General features: G+C 39.4%; 2 protein-coding genes across 2 annotated transcripts in view; one reads left to right on the forward strand and one right to left on the reverse strand.

The window, feature by feature from the left end:
- Positions 1-2280: 2280 nt before the first annotated feature.
- Ap5m1 (adaptor related protein complex 5 subunit mu 1) lies at positions 2281-24575 on the reverse strand. Its single transcript, XM_059273719.1, has 8 exons — positions 24182-24575; positions 16818-17463; positions 11988-12215; positions 10625-10764; positions 9826-9911; positions 9617-9735; positions 5777-5873; positions 2281-2632 (listed from the first exon to the last, which is right to left on the reverse strand). The coding sequence occupies exons 1-8, from the start codon at positions 24253-24255 to the stop codon at positions 2550-2552; spliced, it is 1473 nt and encodes a 490-aa protein (XP_059129702.1). The 5' UTR covers positions 24256-24575; the 3' UTR covers positions 2281-2549.
- A 32-nt stretch (positions 24576-24607) lies between these two features.
- The window catches only part of Exoc5 (exocyst complex component 5), a 53375-nt gene continuing 50096 nt past the window's right edge, over positions 24608-27886 (forward strand). Inside the window, exon 1 of the mRNA XM_059273717.1 lies at positions 24608-24881. Within this exon, the coding sequence (XP_059129700.1) occupies positions 24855-24881 (27 nt within the window). The 5' untranslated portion in view covers positions 24608-24854. The remainder of the gene's footprint in view (positions 24882-27886) is intronic.

Below are 27886 nucleotides of genomic sequence, written 5' to 3' on the forward strand. Positions count from 1 at the left end.
ATATTCACTGCAAATGCAAAGCACCTTTCAAGTTAAAAAAAATGAAAAGAAAAGCTATCAAAGAAAATGAATAAAATCCATAGTGAGATAATTTTTTAGAAAATGATTGAAGTTTTAACCAAAGAAAGGACTCTTAGAGTGTCTTATAGCTTAGAATAAGAACATGTCAATCACGATTAAGCTTCTGGAATCGGAATCCCTTTGAAATGCAGCTGTTTCTTCTTTAATTGTGGCAGTGGACTCTGAAGAAAAGAAAGGTCCAGCCTTAAAGATGAGTAAGGAATACAAAATAGCTCAGGATTAGTTGTGGAGTTCAAAGGTCGCTAATTACACTAAGGAGTTCCCAGACACAGGGAAAACATTAAACAGGTCACCTACCAAACTGGGAACAAGCTTTGTCTTCAGAAATTATCCTGAAGTGACAGGTTTCTAGACAAAATCAAAAGCATCAGTGTGCCCAGCTGATCTCAATGGGATGAAATGTGGGCTGGCTTTTAGCTTCTAGTGTTGTGTCAGAACGGAATGGCAACAGATGGCCTTGGTTCCCCATCACGCCACGCTTTTCTAGGAACCCCTAGATTTTCCCCAGGTTTCTAGAAATGTCAAATTAGAGGTCACTGGTTTTTCTAATTTGTTTATGAAGAGAGTTTGCCTCAAGGATTATATACTGAATCTTTCCCTACTCACTAGATGAATGTGTCTTGTCTACCTTAGTATAATTTGCTAAATATTTGTACAATCAAAATTTCCAAAAGGCTCCACTAATAAATTGAAGTAAAATGTTAAGCTTTGAGTTGAGGAGTGAGAAAAAACCATTATGGGACAATGTTTTCTTCTCACAAAAGAATTTCCACTGCTGACTCCCTTCGGGTCAGTCGGGACAGCAAGTCACTGTCCTTGTCAGGCAGTTACTCCCTTCTCCTTACTTAGGATGACTGAAAACAGAACTCAGTGCTATGATAATGCTTTGCAGGCAATGAGGGTGCATAATGAGGACTGACCCTAACTAAAAAAATTGATTTTGAGTCCTAAGTTTACACACATTTTCCCTTCAATGATTGTAACTCTCCTTCAAAGAATCAGCAGCTTTTTCTAAGCCTTTTTTTTTTTTTTTTAGAAGACTCATTTTAAAAAAGACAAAAATGAAACAGAAGCCAGGATCAATCTAATTAGAGATCAATCTGCAAGTCCTATTTTCTGTCAGGCTTCAGCTGGTGTCAGCTAAGTTCTCAGGATCTTTACATTTTTTTAATGGTCGCTTGAAGTCGAACTTGACGAGAGCAAACTGCTCTGAAGCAGGATATGTGTAATAGGAGAAATGGGTAGAGGATAAAGAGCATGGCTAGGTAGTTTGGAAGGAATCAAGAAGATGGTAAAAAGAAATGACAGGGACAGATAAAGAAAAAAAATGCTACATTAAATAAGTATAAATGATACTTTTTACTCATGAAAAGGCTTTTGAGTATTTACCTGAGTTCGTTCATTAACAGATTTTAATTAAAAAAAAAAAAAACAAAGAGTATAATACCGAAAATTATTTTTAAAACCTTGTCCCAGGACACTAAACAATCATAGATGATTATGCTCCTCTTCTGAAGTTATTGCAGCCTTCTTAGGTCGACTGGCATCTCAGACACACGTCATTCTTGCAGATTATTAAGTCAGTTAAAGGAGCTTGAGAGGGGTTAGCGTCACAGCTCAGTTGGTAGGGTGCTTGCCTGGCACACATGAAGCCGAGTTGGATCCCTAGAAGGGCATAAATTGGACATGGTGATACACCACTGTAATCCCAGCACTTGAGTGGGACCTCAAGGTCATCCTCAGCTACACAGTGAGTCCCAGGCAGTCTGGGCTCCACGAGACCCAGTCTCAGAAAGAAAGTAGCTCTAGAACATCAAATAGAAAAAGCAGGGCTTTTTATTGGCCAGGAGGAGAGATGTGATGAAGAGTGGGTTACTATTTGAACATTAACTCCACTGGCTGCTTTGAAAGAAAGGATTTATGATTATTTTAACCAGATCATGGGTATTCTGTAAAAGCATGCTGTTTGTACTGAGGTTTGGATAAGCACATAATTTCCTTGTAAATCAACTACAACACACAGGACAGCTGCCTGAGACTGCACCAGGAGAAGGCTGAGTTCTTACTGAAAGAAGGGGTTCTGATTGACTAGGGCGGTCTGCCCCACAGGATGCCACAATTGGCCCTGTCCTGGCTGGGACTGAATCTGGAGGCCTGCCACAGGGACAGGAAAGAACATATGGCATGGAGACCCAAGACTGATCGTAATTCAAAATGAATCACTACTTTTATGTGTTCTGAGTCATACTGGCATGAAGACAGACAGAGGGTAACAAAAAATGGAGACATTAGCCTTGAAAATATTCTTTCACATTGTATCAGACTAAAACCGACAGATATGAATGTTTGGATAAAGAAATCAGTGATTTTTCAGTCACAGGTGATATGAATACATGTAAGAAATAAAAATACTATGATTTTACTACAGAATATTACCATCATCTAAATCCCATTTGAATATGAGAAAATCATGGTAACAATGATGCATATGTTACTGGAGCAGGTGCTTTAGAATTCCAGATGTAATAGTCAGAAGAAATTAGTTTCCGGTCTACAAAAGGAAAAAGAAAAGAAATTAATGATAAAAATGTTTAATTTTAGCAAAAATCCAATAAGAGAACAAAGCTATCCATTTTGAATTTGTGGAGTACAGTCATGTCATGGTAATAACTTTGAAGTATTAATATTTATTTTACTCTATTGAAGCTTTATTGCTACTTATATCTCATTAAAATGACCTCATAAATATTTGGGCAAACCATACTGGAACTTATATGAGTCTCTTATTTATACCAAATGTTTATTTCCCCTACATCTCAAATTGATTTTCTAATAAACCATTACTTTCTTCTTGGCTTTCCTTTTATGATTTCCACCAAATCCCAAATTCTAGTCGAGTTATTCATTACTTCAATCAAAGAGTTGGAGACACAAATCATCACCCGACTCTCTCACAATACTCTCAGGAGACTGCTTTCCTGGTTTCTTAAGGTTTGGCTCCAATTTAAGCATTGGGTTTTAACAGTTTTGCCACTCTGGACAAATGGTAACCTCTTTGAAGCAAAGTTTCATAAGCTATTAAACTGATAAAATGATGCTACTTGGAAACATACACATTTTTATTACTATATGTATCACTGATTATATAATTAAACTTTTTCTACTTTTCTTCATGCCCTTCAAAATGAACACAATGCATTACCTTTCCTTTTTCTACCTTAGTAATATTGGGAGGCAGCACAGCACGCGGTTAAAGGACAGGCTCCAGTAGCCAGCTGCCCACGTTGAATCTCAGGCATGTCATTGGCTAGCTACATGATCCTCCCCTCGCCTCAGTTCCATCAGTGCCCCCCCCCCCCCCATAAAACAGGGATACCAACACAGAAGGTGCTGTGAGGCTTAATGAGTTGATGTGCATAAAACACACAGAAATTATATCTGGCACATAGTTGGTGAAAAATGCTGCTCTTAAAATGAATATTTTCACTAAACTATTTGCAGAATCAAGCTGTATACTCAGTATGAGGCAAAATGAAAGTTTGAAGGCATAGAAGGATAGATACAATGATTCATTTGAAATAGATTCTTTCATTCAATATTCTTTATATAAAAGACAAGTAGAAGCTGTGCATGGTAGCATGCACCTATAATCCCAGTACTTGGGAGTCTGAGGCAAGAAGACAATGAATTGCAGGCCATTCTGGGCTCTATAGTTGAGACCTTATCTCAATAAATGAATAAATAAATAATTAGGTATGTTATTGATGTATTAAAAAAAAGTATATTATAGAAACTTTCTATTCTTTATTATACTTTCTAAAATGTTTAGTTAATATTAATAAAACACTTAAACATATTTTAGTTATTACCAAAAAAATAACATTTCTCACAGATCAAAAATACTCATCTGTATTTAGACACAGTGATGCTGGTTTAATATTACAGTTTCATAAAAGAACATATACACTCTGAACATGCCTTCATCAAGTCATCTAAAAACAGCAGGACTGCTAGAGGACAAAACACAGGGCCAACACAGAGGTCAAAACACTGGCTTATCTGAGACTGCCTAGATTCTGTAGTTCAGAGTTTCCCAGTTCTTCTGAAGCATTCAGGTAGAGTCTGGTCCTAGCCTTCCAATTTTTAGGGACCTTAATCCTTGGTTCTAGAAATGTAAGTCTGAGGCTAGGGGTGTAGCTCAGTGATCGGACACTTGCCAGGCATACATGAGGCATTGAGTTGCAGCTGCTCAAGCTCTGCCCAAACCAACCAACAAACAAATGTACCGAAATACAAGAACTTTTATAAATTGGATTATTCCAATCTAGATACATAATCTGACGTTTTTCTTACCCCTACCTTTACCTAGCTACTTACTTCATTCTATCTACTCTTCTATGCCACCTGTATATTTGATTTGAATTAAATAATTTTAAGTTTTGTTTTTCACATCTTGATATATTCATGTAAAAACTATGTGGCAGGAAATCATCTTTCTATTGCTTGCCATTGGTAGGACAGAGAAGGTGCTAAATAATGTTTACTGGCTATGATATTTACTAAAAATAATTTAAATTTTAAAATGATAAGCAATTTATTACTGATTAAATCTTATGTTAAGCTAAGTGCTGAATAAATATAATCTATTCTTATAAATCACAAGGTATATAATATTGTCATTTCTACTTTATTAACTTTATTACATTAAAAGGAACCTAGCATGTGTGTTGTTTTGTGTGTGTGTGTGTGTGTGTGTGTGTGTGTGTGTGTGTGTACATATGAGTGTCACAGGACAACTTTTAGGAGTCAGTTCCCTTCTTCCATTGTGTGGGTCCCATGGATAGAACTCAGGCCATCAGACTGAACAACAAATGTCTTTATCCACAGAGCCATCTGGCTGGTCCAGTCAGAATACAGTCCAAGAATGGAGTTGTGTGAGGGGAATTCTGAGTGCTTGTGAGAAAACTCCAAGAAAACAAGACAAAAGTCTTGTGACCTCAGTTTCTTCAAAAAGATGTATTGTTCTTGGAATGTGCTCTCATGTCACTCCCAGGTGTAGTGGATAAGCGTGAGTTGACTTTTGATTATTCATTACAACTGGTTATTGTTATCGTTTATATACCACTATGAAAAAATATGTTTTGCCAAAGTGTGGCCTGTCTACCACATGTGGCTTGTCCTTGTGATTGGACACTTTACTCATGTGACTTCTCTTAACCCTCCAAGTATAAATTGTCTGATGCTCTGAATAAAGCTGGCTATTGCCTGAGGCTTTAGTCCACCTTGTTTTTAGGCTCCTCTCCCATGTCCCACCGCCTTTAGAGTGCTAAACAGTCCCCTATTTCTTCTCCTTTATAAATGAGGACACTAAAACTTTTAAGACGTTCACTAGCTTTTTGAAAGTTACAGTCATTGGAAATAGACAAGAGTTTAATATAACCAGAGCAAAGCAAATCCATATATACTATATACTAATGCCCAACTGGGTCCTACTCATCCAGACTGTATTTGAACAGAGGTCAGAGGGCAACATAAAGCTCACAAAGGGTTATGTGGGAGTGGACCAAGTCACAGCCATTTTTAAAAAATGGGATTATTTTCCAATCTCCAAGTTTCATTACATTTTAATTTTGTCTTAGGTAGTGACAACATAGCACCATTTTAATTCTGTTTAGTTTGAACCTGTACAACTTACATGCACTTATTTTTGGTTTTCCTGATGCAAAAACTTGAACCGAATGCTGATCTGCATAACATCCAGTGAGTGTATAATCTGAGATCCTGAAATGAAGCTAGGGAAATGAGAGAAAGAGTCAACTGAGGAGGTGATTGGCTAAGGATCTTCATCACGTTTTCCCCTTCACAGTTTTTAGAGCGTCACCCGATAGTTCATAAACTAGACCCCAATACTAAAGTACAGTTGTGAAAACACACAATAAATGTGTGCACACCCCTTTGTACTAGTTCCATTTCTTTGTGAGTGCTTAACTTGTACAACCACTCCACTACTGTGAAGCCTGGGCACACAGTGAAGTAGTTAGTGCTCAGGACGCAGCAGCCGAGTGTGCATCTGAACTCAGAATCGCCTTTTCTGCTGTACTATCTGATAGATCATACTGTCTTTTCTCCCTAGCAGGCTATTTGTGATAAATTCAGGTGACAATCTTTTTTTAATTAATTTTTCTGTGTAAAGGTGTTTCGCCTGCGTGCATGTCTGTATCTGATGAAGGCCAGAAGAGGGCACTGGATCCCCTGCAACTGGAGTTACAGAAGCCGGTGAGCCATCACATGGGTGCTGGGAATTGAATCTGAGTCGTCTGGAAGAGCAGCAGCAGCAAGTGCTCTTAATCCCTGAGCCATCTCTCTAGCCCCAGTCATACTCTTTTATATGTAGGAATGTATATGCTTTTTAATAAAGCATATAAATGCAATCACGACAGGAAGAAGTATCAGTTTATCTCATGCTTGGGGAAACAGCCTGCTCTACTTAATTTTTTTTTGATAACCAAAATCTAACTTTTACAGAACTGTTATCAAGTTATCCCTTCCCTCATCTGGAAAACCTTTCTAAAATGTAACCCACAGCTCTTGGATTCCATTGGTGATGCAGGGTTATCACTGTGAACACCAGCACCGCACTGTGCTGTAATGAGAGGCACTAGTACCTTTCTAGTCTCTGTTTGCTGTGGTTCTAATCTGTGCTGGTGAACACCTCATTTAGCAAGATCCTGCTCTTTTCAACACCCCTCCCTACACTAAACCAAGGGCCTTGCACATTCCTGGCAAGCCCTCCATCTCTGGGTTACATCCCAAGCCATATACCTTTTTCTCCTCTCTTCTCTGCAAATTTCTCCCATTTTGTGTTTGTGCATGTGCGTATAATAACTCTTGAGATTGTAACAATCTCTTTCTTACAGCAATTCACTGAGTTTGAAAGCAAAGAGCTTGTGTTTGCATCAGTGTTACAATTCGCAGTCCTGGAAGTTATGTAGACAAGGTCCATTTCCATATTTATTATATGCTTTGGATCAGACTAGAACTGATTAAGGGAAAGAAATAAGTAGAAAATTCTAAAAACTACCCTTGGTGGGCACACAATGTAGTAACATTCCATATTTTTTTCTGAAAAAAAAATCAGGAATTTAAATAATATGCTTTCAAACAAGATAGTAGGCAAAGTCAAAGCTCGCCCAGAAAAAATGAATTCTTAGCAGTGAACCCCAATCTCACTACTGTTGCTTTCACAGATATTTATCTTTGATCTTTGACTTCGCCAATAGCATTCTCTTTTCCTTTAAACTCTGTGGTTATTCCTTCAATTTTCCTTATTGATTCTTCTGAATCTTTCCTTATTTTCTTTCGTTTATATGATCTTATTCATTTCCTTGCATCAAGTTTTCCTTTTCAATGGGTACTCCTAAATCCTTATATATGGTGGATCTCCCATGTGAATCAAATTTTAGGGCTTTATCTATCTGTTGTACACTTATATTAAGAAATGCTGCTATTACCAGGTACACATACACATATATATTAAGCAAATATTTAAGTACAAGGCACTGGACTAGATGTTGAATATGAAACAAAAAAGGAATAAGTGTAGCTAGAGTTTTCCTGCCTGGCCCACGGTCAGGGCAAATCTCTCTCACCTGCCAGTCCCACAGCCTCAGACCCGACCAAGTAAACACAGAGACTTATATTGGTTACAAACTGTATGGCCGTGGCAGGCTTCTTGCTAACTGTTCTTACAGCTTAAATTAATCCATTTCCATTAATCTATGCCTTGCCACATGGCTCGTGGCTTACCGGCATCTTCACATGCTGGTTGTCATGGTGGCGGCTGGCAGTGTCTCTCTGACTCAGCCTTCCACTTCCCAGCTTTATTCTCCTCCTTGTCCCGCCTACACTTCCTGCCTAGCCAATGGCCAATCAGTGTTTTATTTATTGACTAATCAACAACACATTTGCCACACAGAACATCCCACAGCAAATAAGACCATACAGTCTCTGCCATCATGCACTTGCCTTGAATCCATTGCAGATTAACACTCATAAATGAACCATTCTGAAAAGCTAAAACATCTACCAAAGGAATAGGAGATGCATGCCCTCTATATTTCAGCCTAAATAACTTGTCCTTCCTGTGTAGAACTTAAACTCCAAGCACCAGCTTCTGAAACTGTTTACCTCTTTTCACTCTCTAAGTAACTTTAAAACATATTATGTTTATGCAAGCATGTACATTATGTGTGCTGAGTTGTGTGTAAGCACAGGCACATACATGCCATGTGTGGATGTAGAGGCCAGAGGTCAATGTTTGAGAGCTGGTTCTTTCCACCCTGAGTTCCAGGGACTGATCTTAGGCTAATGCTTTGACCCACGGTGCCATCTTGCTGGCCCTTAGCCCATTTTTCAGATGAAGACATTAATTAACTTTCATGCTTATCTTGTCCTCAGAATTTGCTTTGGCCAGAAGGACTCATGTTTTCTCTGAGACACCAAAAGCAGTTAGTTACAGTTTTTTGTTTTTTTTTTAAACTCTTTGGGAGCCTGCCACCCAGCTCCCAAATAAAAACATGGAGACTTATTCTTACTTATGAATGCCCAGCCTTGGCTTGTTTCTAGCCAGCTTTTCTAACTTAAATAATCCTGTTTCTCTTTAACTATGTTTTGCCTCTGGGCTTTCACCTTTATTTATTCTATATATCTTTCTTTTCTTCTTGCTCTGTGATTGACTGTGTGGCTGGCCCCTGGTGTCCTCCACTACTTCTCCTTTTCTTGTTCCTCCTTCTTTTCTTCTCTAGATTTCTCCTATTAATTCTCTCTGCCTGCCAGCCCCGCCTATCCTTTCTCCTGCCTTGCTAGTGGCCATTCAGCTCTTTATTAGACCAATCAGGTGCTTTGGCAGGCAAAGTGACATAGCTTTACAGAGTTAAACAAATGCAACATAAAAGAATGCAACACATCTTTGCATCATTAAACAAATGTTCCACAGCATAAACAAATATAACATATCTTAAAATAATATTCCACAACAGTTAGTACTGATCAGTCACTAATCCACACTACTGAAAACACTCTAGAGATCAAGGGCTGCATCTTGTTTTTGAACACAAATCTAATTTGATAACTAAGAGTTGAGTAGTTTAAACTGGAGTGTTTAGGTTATTCTTAACTACTTCCCTTACAATTTGAATACTTACTGAAACAGAAAAATGACCACTACTGGCCATGTGTGGTGATTCATGCTTGTAAGCCAAGCATCTAGGAGAGGCTGAGGTAGGAGGCTCATAGCTTGAAGTCAGCTAGTGTTACATAGAGATATGGAGACCAGTTTGGGCTAAGGCACAGATCCTGTCTTAAAAAAAAATAAATAAAAGAAACACAGAGCACCCCCCAATAAATGTTTTTAAAAAGGAACTTAGGTACACAAAAAGCACAGAATTTTTTTTTTGTTAGAAAATACTAAAACTCAAATATATATGCAGTTTAGAACTAAGTTAAGGGGTTCTAATGCAATGTTTCATATATTTACCTTTACATATGCTGTATTTCCAATGCAAATATGATCAAATGGCTGCTTGTTATGGCCCTTGACTCCAAAAGTTACAGTTCCAGAAAGACTAATTTCCATTGATTTGGGGAACTTCTGCCCTAAAACGCAAATGTACAAATCAATTATTCTAAAACAGAAGATTCCACAACAAATGAGAAAAAAAAATCGATAAACAAAATCTTGCTCACCAATAATCCAGACCAATAAGCTTTTTTCGCGAAATACCTCAAGTTGGCCAAAACTAACTTTGTATTCCAAATGGGTAATTGGACCTCTTTAAAAAAAAAAAAAAAAAAAAAAAAAAAAAAAAAAAAAAAAGGACAAAGAAGAAAATAGAAAAAAAATCTCAGATATAAGTTTTAAAGCAATGAGCCAAATCTTGTTTGTTTTTTATATCACAAAAGCAGATCTGTATTCCTACTGCAGAAGAGAATGAATAATGAATACAGATTTTAGAAAACAGCAGACATCATATAAACATTTATAGTAGCTATATATATACATTAGCATTATAAAAACAATTATAAAAATCACATAGATTATATCACATGCGTTGGAACAGCATTAAAATTATGTTTTACTAGTTAAGTACACTTTGTAAAGAGCTTCATTGCAGAATACATTTTCAAAGTAGAACTGATCTATGCTCTAATTGACTAATTCACCAGATTGCTGATGGTTAAGACTGATTTACATGTAGACTTCAGAGAAACTGTACCAATAAAGCCAGTGGCACAATGGTCCTTGAGGAAGTTACAGATTTAAGCTTGAAATTTATTTGCAAGCTTAAGTGGAAAAAAAATGAGGCACCATTTAAAGTTAAATAGATTCTTTTCGCAACCACATTTTAGCTCAGAATCAGTATTCACTTGAATATAAAATTATTTAGATTTTAAAAATATGGAAAATGAAGAAGACACTTTATTGTGGGGCAGTAGGAATATAGTAGAGAGGGCAACAACCATGATGTCATATTATTCACCCTACCTGTTGTAAAAAGGTATATGAGCTTCACAGATTTCAAAATTATTTTTTACACTTTCATGAAGTTTTAAATTAACTGTTATTTTTAGTTGTACTTCTTCTTCTTTCATGTGATAAGAACCCAGTATTGGTGGGACAGGGACCTGAAACCAGACACAGCTCTTAATATAATTCTCATGTTGATGAGTCTAAGATATAAATGCTGACAGGGAAAAAAGAGCTATACTTTATAATTATTATATACAGGTATGGCTTTAATAGCTGGAGGGCTGTTTTCCATTGCTTTCACAACAGCAATGGTGTATCTACATTCATCCTGAGGGCATTCTTCTACCTCTCTGAACAGAGACAAAAGGTACCTTACAGTCCATTACTTGTTACTACTCTTGCTCTTCTGTGTTCTCACACCTGCAGCCCAGGTCATCCTTTATGCATCCTGCTAACTGTTCCGCTCACAGTTCCAAATGTTCCTTTCCTATCCCGTGACTGTAATTGTTTCTCCTTTCCTGCCCCTAGCTCAGCAACAGCTTAACCGGTCATTAATGACTGACTGAAGAGGAAATTTTACAATGATGTGAGCTAATCATCTTATTGGTGCACACAGGGAGGTTCTCACATGTAGGTCCTAGAGCTGTAAGAGCACCGCACACAGAGAAACCCAAGGACAGGGAGCACTGGGGAAGAGGTGAGACAAGGGAGGCTGTCAGTGTAGAATGACTTTAACTCTGGTTCTAAGTCTCAGGCAGCCTACATCTATTTCTTCTCTTGAATGATAATAAGAATTCCTGTTGAATTCTTACCAAAATAAATTACTTCTAGTCAGTCTGGCTGGAACAGGATTTTCTAATCTAATTGGCTGATAATTAGGACAAGAGACAAACAACACGTTATAGTGGAAAACACGCCAGCCTCTGGGAATTTGGAAGACGTGGGTTCAAACCCAGGCTGTGCCACTTATTGGCCGGAAGATTTGTTCAAGTCATTTAACCTCCCTAAGACTTTCACCATCTATAAAATGGAGATAATAACATTGACTTTAAAATGTGTTGAAATTCCTAGAAAAAGACACACCAAGTGCCTAGGACAGTGTCCAACACACAACACTCACGCCATGAGCACAGATAGCTACGGCTCATATTACATTTTTATTTAGCTAAGATTTCCTGGAATTAAGAGTTGTTTCCAGCTGGGCCTTTAATCCCAGCACTCGGGAGGCAGAGCCAGGCGGATCTCTGTGAGTTCAAGGCCAGCCTGGGCTACCAAGTGAGTCCCAGGAAAGGCGCAAAGCTACACAGAGAAACCCTGTCTCGAAAAACCAAAAAAAAAAAAAAAAAAAGAGTTGTTTCCTGTTTAAAGCCATGAGTACCTGAGAAGTGTAGTGGCATAAGTTGAAAGACTCTAAAGGCGGAGTGAATGGGAATTTATAAGGCCCACTAAACGCAGAATCATCCACTGTATCAATGCTACTGGAAGTCAGAATGGCAGAATCAAGAGAAGTCACACAAGGGTGAACGATAATATCTTGAAGTGGAGAGCCATTGGTGGGAAGGTTCAAGCTGATGGTAACATTTGGCATGACTCCTTCCAAATCACACTGTAACGAAAGCAGAAACGAGGATTACCAGGCGCTTACATCAGTGCAGCTTGCCTGAGGCTTTTCTGAATTCAAGTCATTTCTGCAATTTAACTTTTCTCTCTAGGAATTATCATTCTCTTTGTTCCGTTTTCTGATGAACAGTTTGATACAGTTAGCCAAGCCAGGGGTCAGAGGCTTCACAGTTCCCCTGGCTCACCTTTAAGGCCCTATAAAAGCTAGTTCAAATCCACTGGTTTCCCTCAGGCGCCTTTGCAACCAGGCCCTCACAGTGTTACAGCTGTTATCTGACTTGCTTTCCTCTAGTGGTTCTCAACCTGTGGGTCACAACCCCCTTGGGGGTTGAACAACTGTTTTACAGGAGTCACATATCAGATATCCTGCTTATCAGATATTTACATTACATTCATAACAGTAGCAAAATTAGTGATGAAGTAGTAATGAAAATAACTTTACAGTTGGGTGGTCACCACAACAACTGTATGAAAGGGTCACAGCACCAGTCACATTGATGAATGGTAATTCAACTTTTGTTACATTGAATCCAGATTCAGACATTTCAATGGTTCTTCTTTCATTTCATATACTTTTAAGCCTTTCATTGTTTGGTTCCCATCTAACTCTAATCTTCTACCCCTTGATTTATGTTGCAAATATATAGAAATTCTGCATTTTGTTTTCTGAACAAACCATACTGTCTTATATTTCCATGTGCACCTTAACACCTGCGAGTCCTTGCAGGTGTGTTTTCTCCCTACATAGCATTTCACTTAGTCTGGTGTGACCACTGTCTGGGTAAAGGCATCTGTAGCGAAGCTTGACAGTCTTGAGTTTAATCCCCAGGACCCACCTGATAGGAGAGAACCAATTCCCCCAAGTTGTCCTCTGACCTTCACATGGACGCTATGGCATGTGCACCCACACTCATAACCCACACACACAAAATTAAAGGTTTAAAAGAAAGCCTTGCACTGTTCATGCCTAGCTCATTTTGTGATTGTGTAAGCTTAACACTGTACAGTCTTACTGAGGGTCTCCTTTTGCATGGAGACACAGGGTCTTCTTCCCTAGGTGACTGGGTTAGTTTGCCAATGGTAGGGCAACTACGAGGGATTTCACTGGGAGGAAGATAAGACAGCTCCATAGGTCTGTCCATGAACTCCTATGTTGTGGCTAGCCGGGCCAGATGGAGTACTTTCACAGCCCTCTCCTTAAATTCTTGCTTTGAGGTTCAACAGACTGAAATGGCAGTTGGCAGACTTCTCTGTGAACTCCTCTACCAAGACTTTAAGAATAAAGTCTTAAGGGTTTTGTTTCTGTAATCAAAAGAAAAGATTTATTCCCCAGCTCCTCTGGTACTTGAGGAGTCTTAATGTCTTTACTTCATAAATCTACACCAACAAACCTTACTTGTGTGTATATAAATGTGGGCATAGGGAGAGGGCTGTACTCAAGGTCTTCCTCTGTACCTTCATCCTAACTTGACATTTACTTCTTATTTTATTTTTAATTATGTTCATGTGTGTGAATATTTGTGTGGGTATGTGTAATGAGTACAGTGTGTGTGGAAGCCGACCAGAAGACAATGGATCCCCTGGAGCTGGAGTTACAAGCAGTTAGTGGTGAGCTGCTCGGTGTGGGTGCTGAGAACCAAACATAGGTTTTCTGCATGAGCAGTAAGCACTTTTATTTGCTGAGCCATCTCTCCAGCCTTTACTTGGTGAAGTACTAGATCCCATTAGCCAAATGAACCATAAGAGTTAGTGGCATTGTTTGATTAGACACAGAATGTGTAATGATAGGGCTCAGCAGGCAAATGCTTAGGTCTAGATGCTATACACAGTCTGCACCACGCAGTGACTACTTGTTACCATGTCATTTGTGCTTCTATTTGTTTCCCTCCTGCAACTTTAAATTCTTTCAAAGCAAGAGCTGTTCTGTGCTTCTTCATATATCCACTGCTATCCACAGGAGATCCTAAAAATGTTTCCATTTTATACCCCTTTTCTAATTTTGAACCTTATCTCTTCCTTAATATTAATATAAAATCTTTCACTTTGGAAGGTTTTAAGAGTCTGTTGAGTTTTATGGTTTGTGTGTTTGCCTGAGTGTATGTATGTGCATCACATGCAAGCAGGAACCCCCAGAGGTGAGAAGAGGTGTCAGACCACCAGGAACTGGAATTAGAGAGTTGTGAGCTGCCCTGTGGGTGCTGGGAACCAAATGCAGGTCCTCTGCAAGAGCAGTAAGTGCTCTTAACCACTAGGCCATCTCACTTTGTAATGTTTGATTTACCATCTAACACATATGAATTCATTAGTGTATCTGCTTCAGATTTAAGTACTTCAACAGTAGGCAGGCATTCTGAACTGCGCTGGGGTACAATCAGTAGCTTAGAAGTGTCTTTTTGTCCTTCTTTTGTGACAATTACAATAATATCAATCAAATCTCAAATTTGAAAGTTAAAATGACAACTCTTCTTAATAGAGAATGTAAAAACATGTACTATATTGCATTTGTATATTAGTAAGAATAAACAGTTTTGTTTTTTGCTATTTATTGAGATAATAAACACAGATATTTAATAGTAAATAGTATTAAAACTTAAAACATCCTGTATGTGTAAAACATCCTAGCAGTGTATCATTCGCAATGGGATCAAAGGCACTGCACCATTATGGAAACCTTCAATAAGTTACCCACTATCTAATCACTTAAAGTACCATGAGTACAGGATGAGGATTGCCAATCTAGAAGGAATCTCTAAACTCTTATTAAAAGTTTAGCATATATGAATCTGGACCTCAGAACTAGGAACTATAAAAGCAGAAGGCACATAAAAGGTTATTTTCCTTAAAAATGATAAAAGATTTACAAAATTATGTGACTTTGTAAGGACACAGGACATTCAGAGGTAAAGGACAACCTCAAAGAAACATTTAGTATTAGGTTGAGGTGTACTCCACCACCCCTCCTCACTTTAGAACATTTTTTAGACAATTACATTGATTTATTTTAGTGTATATGAGCACGTATGTGTGTATATATATATGTGTATAAACATGTACGCTACAGCACACGTGGAGGTCAGAGGACAACTTGTGGGAGTCAGTGCTCTTACCATGTGAGACTTCAGAATGGAACTCAGATTGTTTGGCTTGGAGATATGTGCCATTACTGGCTGAGCCATGTCACCAGCCCCTCTTCCTGTAACTAACAAAGATTTCCACTATGGTCATTTGAACCAGCACTAAGGCATCAACTCACACTTCTCACAAACAAGAAAGTGGGGTCAACTTATCAATGAACAGAGAAATGTACACATCATGTTAATCACATATATATAACATCCAAGATGAAAACACAGTGACCTTTCTAATTTTTATTACACTGAACTTATGAGAAAAAGACTCGACTACTTTGAGAGTGATGAATGACACAGCCCATGATTGTCAAGCGTCTTAAAACACAGGTCCTAATAGGATGAATAATTTGAATGCAATTTTGAGCATGACAGAAATTTTTAGCATAGGCAAAACTTTTAGGTTACTTTAATTAGAAGAGTCAATTTCCCTAATTCTGTTCTTAAAATTTACTATATTCATAGAATTTATATATAGTAACTAAACATTAAATTTACAAAGTATATAAAATAAAGGACTAAAAAAGATATTTGAGAACACTATTAATACATACATGAAATGTTTAATTGGAGGACTTTGATCATTATTCATCCTGACATTAATCATTGTTATCTCTATTGATGTTTCCACTGTTTTCCCCATTTTCTAACTTTAAGACAGATAAATCGACTATTGAGTTATTTAAATAAAACAAGACCTCTTGTTATTTGATGTAAAGTCAGAGGACCTGTCAACTTCATCTACTAGAGAAATGGAAGTGAGATGATGTTAAGTATATTCATAAGTTCTCCCCAACTACTCTTTTCCAGTGGTGGACCTGATTCCATATCTCTTCAGTGTGACCAGACTTAGTGATTGGCTTTGCATCTAAGAAACAGAATGTAGTAGAAATGATGCCATGTGGCTTTTCAGAATAAGTAGTAAAAACAATAGTTTTGAGTCTTTCTCTTTCACATACACACAAACATACACTATTTGATCTGAAAGAAGCCAGTTACCAAGTTGTAATAATACTTAAGCAGCCAGTGGAGAAGTCATGTGGAGTGGAACAGAGGCCTCCTTCCATCAGACAGTCCTGACTTGACAGTCATGTGAGTAAGTCATGTTGTAAGCAGATATTTGAGCCCTACTCAGGTCTTCGGATGATAATAGCTCCAACCAACATCTTGATTATAGGCTCATGAGATTCTATACTGGAGGTTCCCAGCTAAGCTGCTCCTAAATTCTGACCCATAGAAACTATGAAGACAATGTCTATTTTAGAGCAATGGTACAATTCATTATATAATAGTCATTAAGTAAACAATTTGTAAAAGATACAGAAAGATAACATAAAATTTCATGCCTGCTGCTAAGGATAACAAGCATATCATTTAAAAAAATGTAAAATACAACTGTAAATTTTATTGTTCTTCAGTGTTAAATGCTGTGACAAAACAAATCCTGGAGAAAACCTCACCTTGCAAGCGACCGTTCCAACAACTTGCCATGTGTCTGCGATATCCTGTTTACCATACTGCATGCATTTTACTTTTTCACTGATAGAAATAGAAATCTGTGGTTTTCCTTTGTATGCTCCAACTCTCCATGCTGGCTGTTTTTGTGGCTGAGTCACAGAAGAGCAATTAATACTAGTCAATGAATTCTGCAAGTTAGCATCCAATAAAGTACCCAATGGGCAAGCCTGCAGAAGCAAGTCAGGCAATTGACTCAATTTTGTGTTTAAGTCAGTGTCATTTTTCTGACTTGAGTAAAGAAAATCCTGTATCCCAAAAAGCAGTTCCAAGCCTTGTGAAATTCCACTAATACTAATTAAAGATGGGCGAGGGGACAGAGCTTGTTCAATTAGTGGAACACTTGCATATATCATATCATTCCTCAGAAAAGCAATGACTGGCCAGAGTTCTTCTCCTCCTACTAAAAGTCCATAGACAGATGATTTATTGATGTATGAACAGCTATCACGCCTCTCCACGAAGTCTTTATCATCATCCAATAATCTAAGTTGAAAGAGTAATGCCTTAAGAAAGGGACCATCTTCAGGTACAGGAACATAACTCTGTCCATTCAAGATTTTGGCTCTCTTTTCAACAGTAGGATATCGTCTGTATTAGGGAAACAGAAACATTACAGATGATTCTCCAAGTAAAATCAATGAGAGAATTAAAAACCTTTAAAACAGAAGGCAAATAGTCACAACTATAAAACATAAAGCAACAAATAAATAACATACACTACCAAAGGAAAAAACCCTAAACCATTAAACCTTCTGACTTATGCCTGGAACAAATGCTTCATATTTAGTTTGTTATCTCAAATGGTAAAATGTACCACATACTACTGAAAATAACTGACTCAATTTAATTAGGTTTTTAAACAGGTAGTACATATTTCTAATTAAAAACCTTTGTTTTTCAGCCACTCAGATTTCCTCTTGGTAGATGTCATGGTTAATCTGACTGTCAACTTGGTGGGATTTAGTGTTATGGGATATTTGAAATACAGATAGAGAGACACACTTAGAAGTAGGGAGTAGGGAGGACTTAGAGATTCAGGGTCTTTTTGGTTTGAGAGTGGAGAGATGTTTCTCTTGCTGGGTCTCCAGTCAAAAAGGAAGGTCAGCTGGTTGCTTCTTGGCTTTTCTGATCTAGCAGGTTTTCACCCCAATATCTGACTCCTGAGGCTTTACTGGTAACTAGAACAATAGAGACTTAGTTAAATCCTACACTTGGAGGCTGCGTCTGAGCTGGTGACCGCAGAGCTAGAAATCCTGCCATCTGAGTGGCAGGATGCTGACTGCTGCATGGCAGGGTGCAGACAGTAGTTAAAATATCAGTAGATTCAGGTACAGCCACTAAGCCAACAGAAAAACAATTTAGTCTGCATGGAAACAGATCTCTGGGTATGTCTGTGGGACGTTCTAGATTAGGCTGGTGTTGGAAGTCCCACCCTGAACACAGGTGACCTCATTCCATGGGCTGGGGTCCTGAACTGACTGAAATAGAGAAAGAGAGTGGGGAAGCAGCATTCATTGCTCTCAGATGCAATGTGACCAGCTGCCTCGAGGTCCTGGACCATGACTTCTCCAACCTGACGGACTGCACCCTCAAACTTTGAGCCAAAATAAATCCTTTTTTCTCTTAGGTATCTATAATAAGTTTTTGTTTTTTTTTTTAAATTCCACCTTAGATTAATCACAAAGAAGTAGTTATATTTAACGCTCTAAACTTTTAGATTCATTTATTGCAATGATACTAATTTACATAATGAATAACAGATGTCCTGAATGTTCTTACCAACCCTTGTAAAAATATGAAAGATCATTTTAGTAATAATAGCTTATCTCTATGGCCCTGGAAGATATTTAGAGATAATAAAAAGAGGAAAATCAAATTAATCCTTTACAGTTTATGTGCTCTGGGTAGAATGTAAATTTACTAATCTATCTGCCCCCATCACAAAATAGAAGATGCTTAGACAATGTGGTGGTATTGTATTCCCCAAAATATTGTGCACCCTAATAAACTTATCTGGGGTCAGAGACAGAACAGCCACAATATTAAACACAGAGGATAGGCAGTGGTAGCACACGCCTTTAATCCTAGCATTCCAGAGGCAGAAATCCATCTGTTCAAGGATACAGCCAAGCATGATGACTCACATCTTCAATCCCAGAAAGCAGCCTTTAATCCCAGGGAGTGGTGGTAGAAAGCAGAAAGGTATATAAGGTGTGAGGACCAGAAACTAGAAGCATTTGGTTGGTTAAGCTTTTAGGGCTTTAAGCAGCACAGTTCAGCTGAGAGCCATTCGGATATGAGGACACAGAAGCTTCCAGTCTGAGGAAACAGGACCAGCTGAGAAGTTAGCCAGGTGAGGTTAGCTGTGGCTTGTTCTGTCTCTCTGATCTTCTAGTATTCACCCCAATAACTGGCCTCAGGTTTGATTTTATTAATAAGAACTCTTAAGATTCCTGCTACAAGATACTTTTGGTCATTTATAAGAATCCATTAATCACATCTACACCTCCCTCCAGGGCTAAGGACTGAGTCACTAGCTCCTAAACACAGTTTTTGACTTTCAACAAATATATATTTTCATTATTCCTTTTCTTTCTACTTTTAGGTCCAGAATAAAGCTATCTATTAGCTACTCATTTTTTGAGTAAATAAGCAAACTCTCTGTGATGGTTCTTCTTGGTTGTCAACTTGACTATATCTGGAATTAATTAAAAACCTATGTTTCTGGGTACACCTGTAAGGGATTTTTTCTTCTTAATTAAATCATTTAAAGTGGGGAGATCTGCCTCTAACCTAGATCTTTGACGTGGGAAGATCCACCTTTAATCTGAGCCACATCTTTGGCTGGCAGTCTATATAAAGATCATGGAAGAAGGAAGCTTGTTCTCTTTGCCTGCTTCCCTTCAATCTTGCTGAGAAGTCCATTCCTTTACTGGCATTCAAGCCTACTTCTTGTGGATTCTAGTGTATATGGAAGACCAGCTGAGGCATCCAACCTCATGGACTGAACAACCGCTGGACTCTTGGACTTTCTATTGGTAGACAGCCATTGTTGGACTAGCTGGACCACAGGCTGTTACCTACTTCAATAAACATATATGGACACACACACGTTCATTCTATCAGTTCTGTTCCTCTAGAGAACCCTGACTAATATACTCTCCTAAGCCCATTTTCTTATTTATAAAATAAATGATAGGTCAAGGTATATGTCAGTGGAAGAGAATATCTTCGCATGTATGGAACACTAGGTTCAATCTCCAGCACCAAAACCAAACAAATAAAAACCTAGCAAATGGATAGGAACTACTAAGACTTTTAAAAATAATTTTCATAACAATATTTTTCTCGACGGGCGGTGGTGGCACACGCCTTTAATCCCAGCACTTGGGAGGCAGAGGCAGGCGGATCTTGGATCTCTGTTAGTTCGAGGCCAACCTGGTCTACAAAGCGAGTTCCAGGAAAGGCGCAAAGCTACACAGAGAAACCCTGTCTCGAAAAACCAAACAAAACCAAACCAAACAAACAAACAAACAAAAAACAGAAAACAAAACCAATATTTTTCTCTAATAAGATGGTAACGTTTGATAATAAAAATAATGCATTAAAATGATCTACTAATTAGTGGACCTTCACTTAGGTTCTTATGTATTTTTCTGATTGAAAAGGGAAAAAATCAGCTAGTATACCATTAGTAACATGTCATACTCTCATAGTTGACAATAAAGAAAATAAACTAATCTGGGACCTTAAACAATGTCTCAATATGTTTCAAATTTTGTAGGATTACTTAATCTGTCATTTCTAAGTAATCTAGGTTTTGTTTCATGTTGTGGGATAGTTTGATCACACTCTGACACTCCTGAGACTGCCCAATAAAGTTATACCTTGAATCAGGGGGTGGAGCCAGTGACCAGAATTGGCCATAGAGAAGCCAGCAACTTGGATAGAGAAGATGCACATGAAGGAAAGGGCAGGGACTAGAGTTTGAGCTTTCTTAGTTCTGGGAAAAGACGTGTCTCTTGCAGTATCTCCAGCCTAAAAGCAAGGTCAGCTAGTTGCTACTTGGCATCTCTGAACTAGCAGGTTTTCACCCCAGTCTTTGACTCCCGAGTCTTATTGATAAATAGGATGGTAGAGACTTAAATTAAACCTACATATTGCAACTATGGCAAGCCAGGGCCGCAGGACCAGAAGCCTGGCCAGGCCATGGTACAGCAAATGATAATTAAAATATCAGTAGATTCATGTGCAGCTGCTAAATGGATAGAAAGACATCAGTTTCAAGACAGGATTCAAGCCTTAAGTGTCCCTACAGCTATGGGTGTGATACCAATCAGAGGTGCACTTAAGCTGATACTATAAATCAAGATTGTTGTATTAAGATCATCCGCCCTCTTGTATTATAAATGATAGCCACTACTCTTTGGCATGTATGTAGAGAATATGCAGTGGTATGGCTATTTCCTCTGGGTTGAGGTAGAGTAGCTATGATAACCCAGGAACCTCTCAAGGCCTCCTCTCCCCCAAACACCAACTACTACCACACAACAGGTAAACAACTGACTCAGGTGACTTTGGCTGGTGTGTGTTCTTGTGAGTCACCCAGGCTCCCTTAAGTAACCCCAACAAACACACTGGTTTGCCAATCTCAATTTGAATAGATTCCTTTGGTCTGTTATTGTCCTTTAAATCCAGAGTTATTACACATTTCTTTACATCTTCCCAGAAAAGGTTAAGGAATATATGTTAATTCATATATATTAGCCTTAACATCAGCTCCAAGTGGTCAGAAATCTGAAAATGGAGAACCTTACAAAACTAGCAATTTATTCAATAATACAGAATTAAGGAGACACATAGATGAATCCTGTGAGACACCCCCCCCCCATTTTGCTACCTCCACGGAGATGTAGTGTAACTCACCTAAACGTATCTGAATGTGTCTTCTAAAGTATATAATTCTGAAAACTAATATGACCTTTTAAAATATTTATTTTTGTCATTTTTCAGTTATATATAGAGAGAGGGGTGGGTATGTGCATTTGCGTGCAGATGGTTTTGGAGTCCAGAAGAGGATGTTGGATCCATTTGGGGCTAGAGTTCGTAGTGGCTGGTGAGCTGCCTCACGTGGGTTTTGGGAAGTAAACTCTGGTCCTCTGGAAGAGCAGAACACGTTCATAAATATCAAGCATCTCTTCTGCCCTGCATGACTTCTTCAAAGGACTTACTTTTTCAATTAATGAAAGTCTTACTTCAATTACAATGCTAAGATCAAGTGTATACACATAAAATCAGAACATTGGCACAAAAAGGACCAAGTAATAGAACAGCGATAGACCAGTGTTTATATGAAGCAAACATCAATATGGAGTCAATGAAGAAAAGATACAGGGCTTTCATGATGATGTTAGGAGAACTGTCAAATAGTATAAAGAAAAAGTGTATTCCCACTCAACACCATATCCAAAGCTGTACAACTGGACTAAAGGCTTCAATGTAACAGATAAAACTATACAGAATGGATAAAATGGTATCTATGGAAGGTAAAGGTAATTCACAGAAAAGGAAACTCAAGAGACTAACAAATAATGTTACAGAAAAATATACAAATAGAAATTAGACCTCCTTTGTTGGTAAAAATCAGAGTAAGAGTCGGTTAAGTACAGAAATTCACTAATTCCTAATGAATGTGTTAGCATTCAGGGAAGCTGCTTGTCAATATATTGTCAAAATCTGTATAGACATGTCCTAAAGCCCTGTTTGAGGATGTCTACTGTAGCACTGTTGTGAATGGGAGAGGCAGCTTGAATCTATCACTAAGGAATGTGAGTGAAGGAATCCATATATTCCTACAGATCAAATATCTAGATCTGCAGTGTCAAATATGGTAGACGCTAGGTACATGTGCTATTTAAATGTAAGCAAAACTAACAGCTGAGGTCAGGCATGGTGGTTGCATGCCTTTAATCTCAGCACTCAGGAAGCAGAAGCAGGAGGACACCTATGAGTTTGTGGGTAGCCTGGTCTACATAGTGAGTTCTAGGTCAGCCAGTGCTACACAGTGAGACTCTGTCTCAAAACAACAACAACAAAAAAACCCTAATAACTGAGTTGCTCAGTCACACCACCCACACGTGTTTTCTGGTTTCTAACACTAACATAGACTTACAATCCACCCCCTTTCTATCATGCAGGAAGTTCTAGTGTATGGAGTTGCTTTCCAAGAATACAAAGCTACTCAGTCAGACAGAGGCTTCTCAGAAATACTGCCAAGAACAGAAAACAACTCAAAGAATGACAAATGGGATCTCATGAAATGAAAACCTTTCTGCAAAACAAAAATGGAGAGAAACCTACAGATTGTGGGAAAAACTTAGCTAGCTATACTTCATAAAGGGGTTAATGTCTAGTATAAAGAACTGCAAAAACTAAACACACACACACACACACACAACTTCCCATCAATAAATAGTGAAATGAACTGAATAATCAGTTCTGAAAAGAAGAAACAAAAATAGCTAAAACATATACTTAGAAGAGTGCATGATTGCCTTCCATATTTTAAGTTACTATAGAGTCCTCTCCATAGAATTATTTTGGTAAGATATGGCAAAGTCTTAAAACGGGACCGGATCACTTATGTCACCCAGGAAAAAAGTGAGTGTAATTTAATTTTTCATAGTTCCTTCTATTTTGTTCAACCACTAAAAACTGCCAACGATAATGATTTCTAACAATCGCGTATACTGATAAGATGAAAACAACAATATCGCTCAACAAGGAGATTCTGTGAGCATGAATTAAAATGTTCTGAAATAATTTTGCCACTGAAAGTTGAAAAATCTGAAACATGTTTAGTGCTCAGTAAGTATTTTTTCCTTCATCATTTCTGTACCAATCTTGCACAGATGGAATTCATTTTAAGATACAATAATACTGTCGGGTATGGTGGCCCACACCTTTAATTCCAATACTCAAGAGGCAGAGACAGACAGATCTCTGTAAATTCGAGGCCAGTCTGGTCTACAGAGCGAGTTCCAGGATAGCTAGGGGTATTTTTGCCTCACGACAACAACAACAACAAAAAGATACAATAATAGTAGTATTAGAACGCATGTAACAACATGGGTCAAGCAACTCGTTTCTTACAACAATGTCAGATAAGGTTAGCGTACAAAGCTTAACTTGCCCAGTGGCACTCAGCGAGCTGTTCCTGGCAGATCTGGGATTCAATGCACCACAAAAACTGCTACATGATCCATCCTGGGCCCCATCATGCCTGAGGACCCAGACTTGCAATTACCTGGAGAATCTGACGGTGCCACCGAGTGGAGTTCCCGGTTCGTGGCGTATGAGCCACAGTGCCCGCTGGGCCATGGTAAGCCACCCAAGTATCAGATCATCACCGAAACTGAGGTCGCCATCCGGCCAGAGCAGACGGCCCTGCGCCGGAAGAGCTCACGGGAGATGCTCGCTCTTCCCGGTGAGGCGACGCAAGTCTCCCGGTCCCTCCAGGAGGTCAAGACACACCTCAGACAGGTCCTAGGAACCCGCACCCGGAATCCGGGAGGACTGCAAGTCTCTACCTTCCACTTCCGGGATGGCGGCCCGCGAGGCTCAAGGCGCGCCGCTCGCTCGCGGACGAGCGTCTCCGCGGCCCGCCCGCCGCTCGCTCCTCTCGCCCGCCCCCGCCAAGTCCGCCGGGCGCGCGCAGCTCCACTTCCGGCGTGCGAGGCGGTGACAATGGGAGCGGCGCGGGCGGCGCCGGGAGGCAGCTGACAGGCGTCTGCGGCTCCGCTTCATGGCCGCTCTCCCGCGCAGCCTGCGCCGTGTGAGGAGCCGGGCAGCCCGCGGCGGTCTGCAGCCGGGGCCGGAGGCGGTCAGGCCGAGCTGGGACGTGCGAGCCGCGCCGCGGAGGCGCAGCATGTGAAGCGGAGACGGCCTCGAGCGCGGGGCGAGCCTCTCAGCCGGCCGGCATGGCCACGACGGCCGAGCTCTTCGAGGTGGGTCCCGGGGCTCCGCGGGCGGCGGCGGGGGAGGGGCGGGGACGGAGCGGGCGGCGGGGGCGGCAGGACGCTGGGCCCCGCTCGGGTGGCGGGGGGGGGGGGGGGGTCCCGACGTCCTGGCGACAGGACGAGGAGTGGGCTGGGCTGACTCGGGAGCCCCGGTTGGGCGAGCCCGGTCTTGCCGCGCGGGTCCTCGCGATCGGTGCTGCTGGAGCCACCTGAACTGGGACTCTCGGAGGCTTCTCCCTGTGGACGGACGTTCCGACAGGCTGGAAGTGGCCCCGGGGTCCCTGCCGGCTTGCCTTACAGTCTAGAAGACCGAGAGGATTGTTGTAGGACAATAAAGGCCTACTGAGCCTTCAGCAGCTTAGGGAAGCGACAGATTTAATGGCTGTGGAACCACCCAGCTGCTGGTTAGAGAAATCCTTCAGGTGCCGAGAGAGGCTGTGGGCGTTCAGATGTCGTTCTGGAGTGTTTCAGTATTTGAACTTGAAAATTGGATTTGGTGGCGTTCGTTGTAAGGAGCTGGGGTGTTTGAGATAATGGAATGGGGTTACAAAACAATGAAATGAAGTGAAAAATAGAAGTAAAGATACGAAGGAAAAATGAAGGATACACCATCTGCCCCTTTGGGGCGTGATTACTTCATATCAACAGAAGTGAAAGTTGTAAAGAACACTGCGGTTCACAGTTAAGAATGTCACCATGGGTGAAAATTGTATCCTCTTGGTTTGCGCTTCAGAGTGGATTGTGGCTTGAATTTTAAATGCCATAGTTTCCATAACGAATTGAACTTTTTTCACTGTTACTTTTCTGTTAGTACACCTTGGCTCGCAGTCATCCCTAGCATGGATATAGCATTTGTTAGGAGAAGTAGCGTTCTTAAATTGTAAGTTATAATAAAAGCGATTTGAGTGAAGGGCTATAATTACACTGGAGAAAAAATTGTTGCTTTTTCTCAGACATAAGTGTCTGGAGATGCTTAATATTAGCGTCTCTAATCATAAAATTCTGCCATCTGTTTCTTTACAGTAGGCCAGGAAAACTGTCTTAGCCCTCTGAACGTTTACTGTGTATCCTTGGTCAAAATACTAGGTAATTCTGTAATTCCTTGTTTCAATTTTTACAGGATTTGAGATATTTAAATAATGGATTTCACTAGTCACTTATTAACAGAAAATCATTCCATTTTCCTACTGTTATAATGAGTTCTCTTTGGCATTCACAGTTTTGTCTTGGCTCACATGCCATTTTCTTCTTTAAATATATGGCCAGATGAGTCCAGTAACTTACTTGAAAATGTGTTTTCTTTCCCAGGGATGAAGAAAAGGGGTGAAGAAATGTGTGTTTGTTCTCTAGGTCTTGCCATTTAGTAGAGTTGTTAAAGTTGTTTAACTTGGTGAGACCAGTTCTATAGTAGCTGATGAGGAAGCCAGTGATGATGCAGTAATCAGAAGATTCTTAGGACAGACAAGCATATCGATAGGTCTTATAACTGAAGTGACCCCCCCTTCATATCTTGTTTCATCAAAATTAAAAACATAATAGTTACAATTAAATACTATCAGTTATGTATAATTAAGAAGTCTATTTGTCTTTTCCTGGATGGTTGTGAGTCTAACCCTGTAAGGAATAAGCTTTCATTCCCCTAGTGAAAAATTGACTTTACTCTTCAAGAGGGGAGAAGGATAAAGGCCCCCAGTTTCTGCTGCCATTTCCTACAGCTACTGCCATAAATATAGGCTGCAGAGCTCCTGCTTCCCTTTCTAAGTCACAGCTGGAGAACTGAAGGAAACAGGGCAGGATGTAGTCAAGGATATTTGGGTTTTATGCATCCTGGTTTTCATGTACTACTAAATAGAATTGTACTTTCATTTTCCACATTAGAGAAATTAAATGGAAACAAAGTAGAGTTTTGAACCCATGAAATTTCATTGTTAACTCCACTTCTTATAAAATCTTATTATTGGTTTGGTGACTCATCTTTTTGAACAGACAACTTCTGACAATAAAATCAAACTGTAGGATCTTTCCTCAGTTGACAGAATAATTTATTAATAGATGAGTCAGTGATTGCAATAATGTATATCCTGGAAGTTTCCCAGAATATCTTCTTAGTTTCATATCTTGTTGACAGGTCTTTCTGAAAGAATCTGTCTGTGGTGTTTTAAGTAATAAACTCAGGATGGCCTATCTGAACTGAGATTTCTCAGTGGTTTGGATTAGTGATATATTCAGCATGTTAAAAAAATGGCTTGAGTGATAAATCCTTTCCTGTTGCTGCAGACATTGCTCTTTTATTTGTACTACTGAAGATACTTTCTTATTCCTTTGATGAATGGCTCCCTGTCATTCTCACAGATTCTTCCCATTTCTCTGGGCAGGTTACAGTATAGAGGAGAGTTCTTTGTTAAAAACTAGAGTTAGTTATTCATTCAGGAAATATTTTTGAGTACCCATGAACTTCAAGATAAAGTGCTAAAATTAATAACACTGCATGTCTCATCAGACATGCCACAGAAAATTCATTGATGCAGCTGACAGTCCAGGCATTGGGCTTAAACGATCACGAAGTAAAATTATAGATGGGGTAGACAGATAGGTTAACTAATAAGCCCGGTGCAGAGGGAAAGCAGACTCTTTCTTTCCTGGGATAATTAGGAAAGGTTTCATGTAATACCTGAAGTTAGGTGTTGGTAAATGAGTAGAAACTTCAAGCAGGAGAAAGAAATTCTAAGACAGTGACAGAAGGTAACTCCAGTTTGTAAAATGAAGGGTGTTTAGGAAATACTGAGACTAGGGAGAGGGGTGTGTGTGTGTGTGTGTGTGTGTGTGTGTGTGTGTGTGTGTGTGTGTTTAAGGAGTAGTAGCTCATTGCAAGTCTTGAAGATAATAGGAGTTTGAGAAAGTTTTGAGAAAGCTTTTGTAGATCATGTGTAAAGAAACTGATGACTTTTCCCTAGTAGGCTCAAGTGAATCATATGACTAATGTTAGTGTGACA

The sequence above is a fragment of the Peromyscus eremicus genome, chromosome 9, assembly GCF_949786415.1.
Source record: "Peromyscus eremicus chromosome 9, PerEre_H2_v1, whole genome shotgun sequence".
Classification (NCBI taxonomy): Eukaryota; Metazoa; Chordata; class Mammalia; order Rodentia; family Cricetidae; genus Peromyscus; species Peromyscus eremicus.

Bases quoted from the DNA above. Each gene is read 5' to 3' on its own strand.
- Ap5m1 (XM_059273719.1), bottom strand. From the start codon at position 24,255: ATGGCCCAGCGGGCACTGTGGCTCATACGCCACGAACCGGGAACTCCA. The intron at 12,216-16,817 runs GTGAGGTTTTCT...CTTTCGTTACAG, and splicing joins TTGGAACGGTCGCTTGCAAG to TGTGATTTGGAAGGAGTCAT. The intron at 9,736-9,825 runs GTGAGCAAGATT...TTTGCGTTTTAG, and splicing joins CTTATTGGTCTGGATTATTG to GGCAGAAGTTCCCCAAATCA.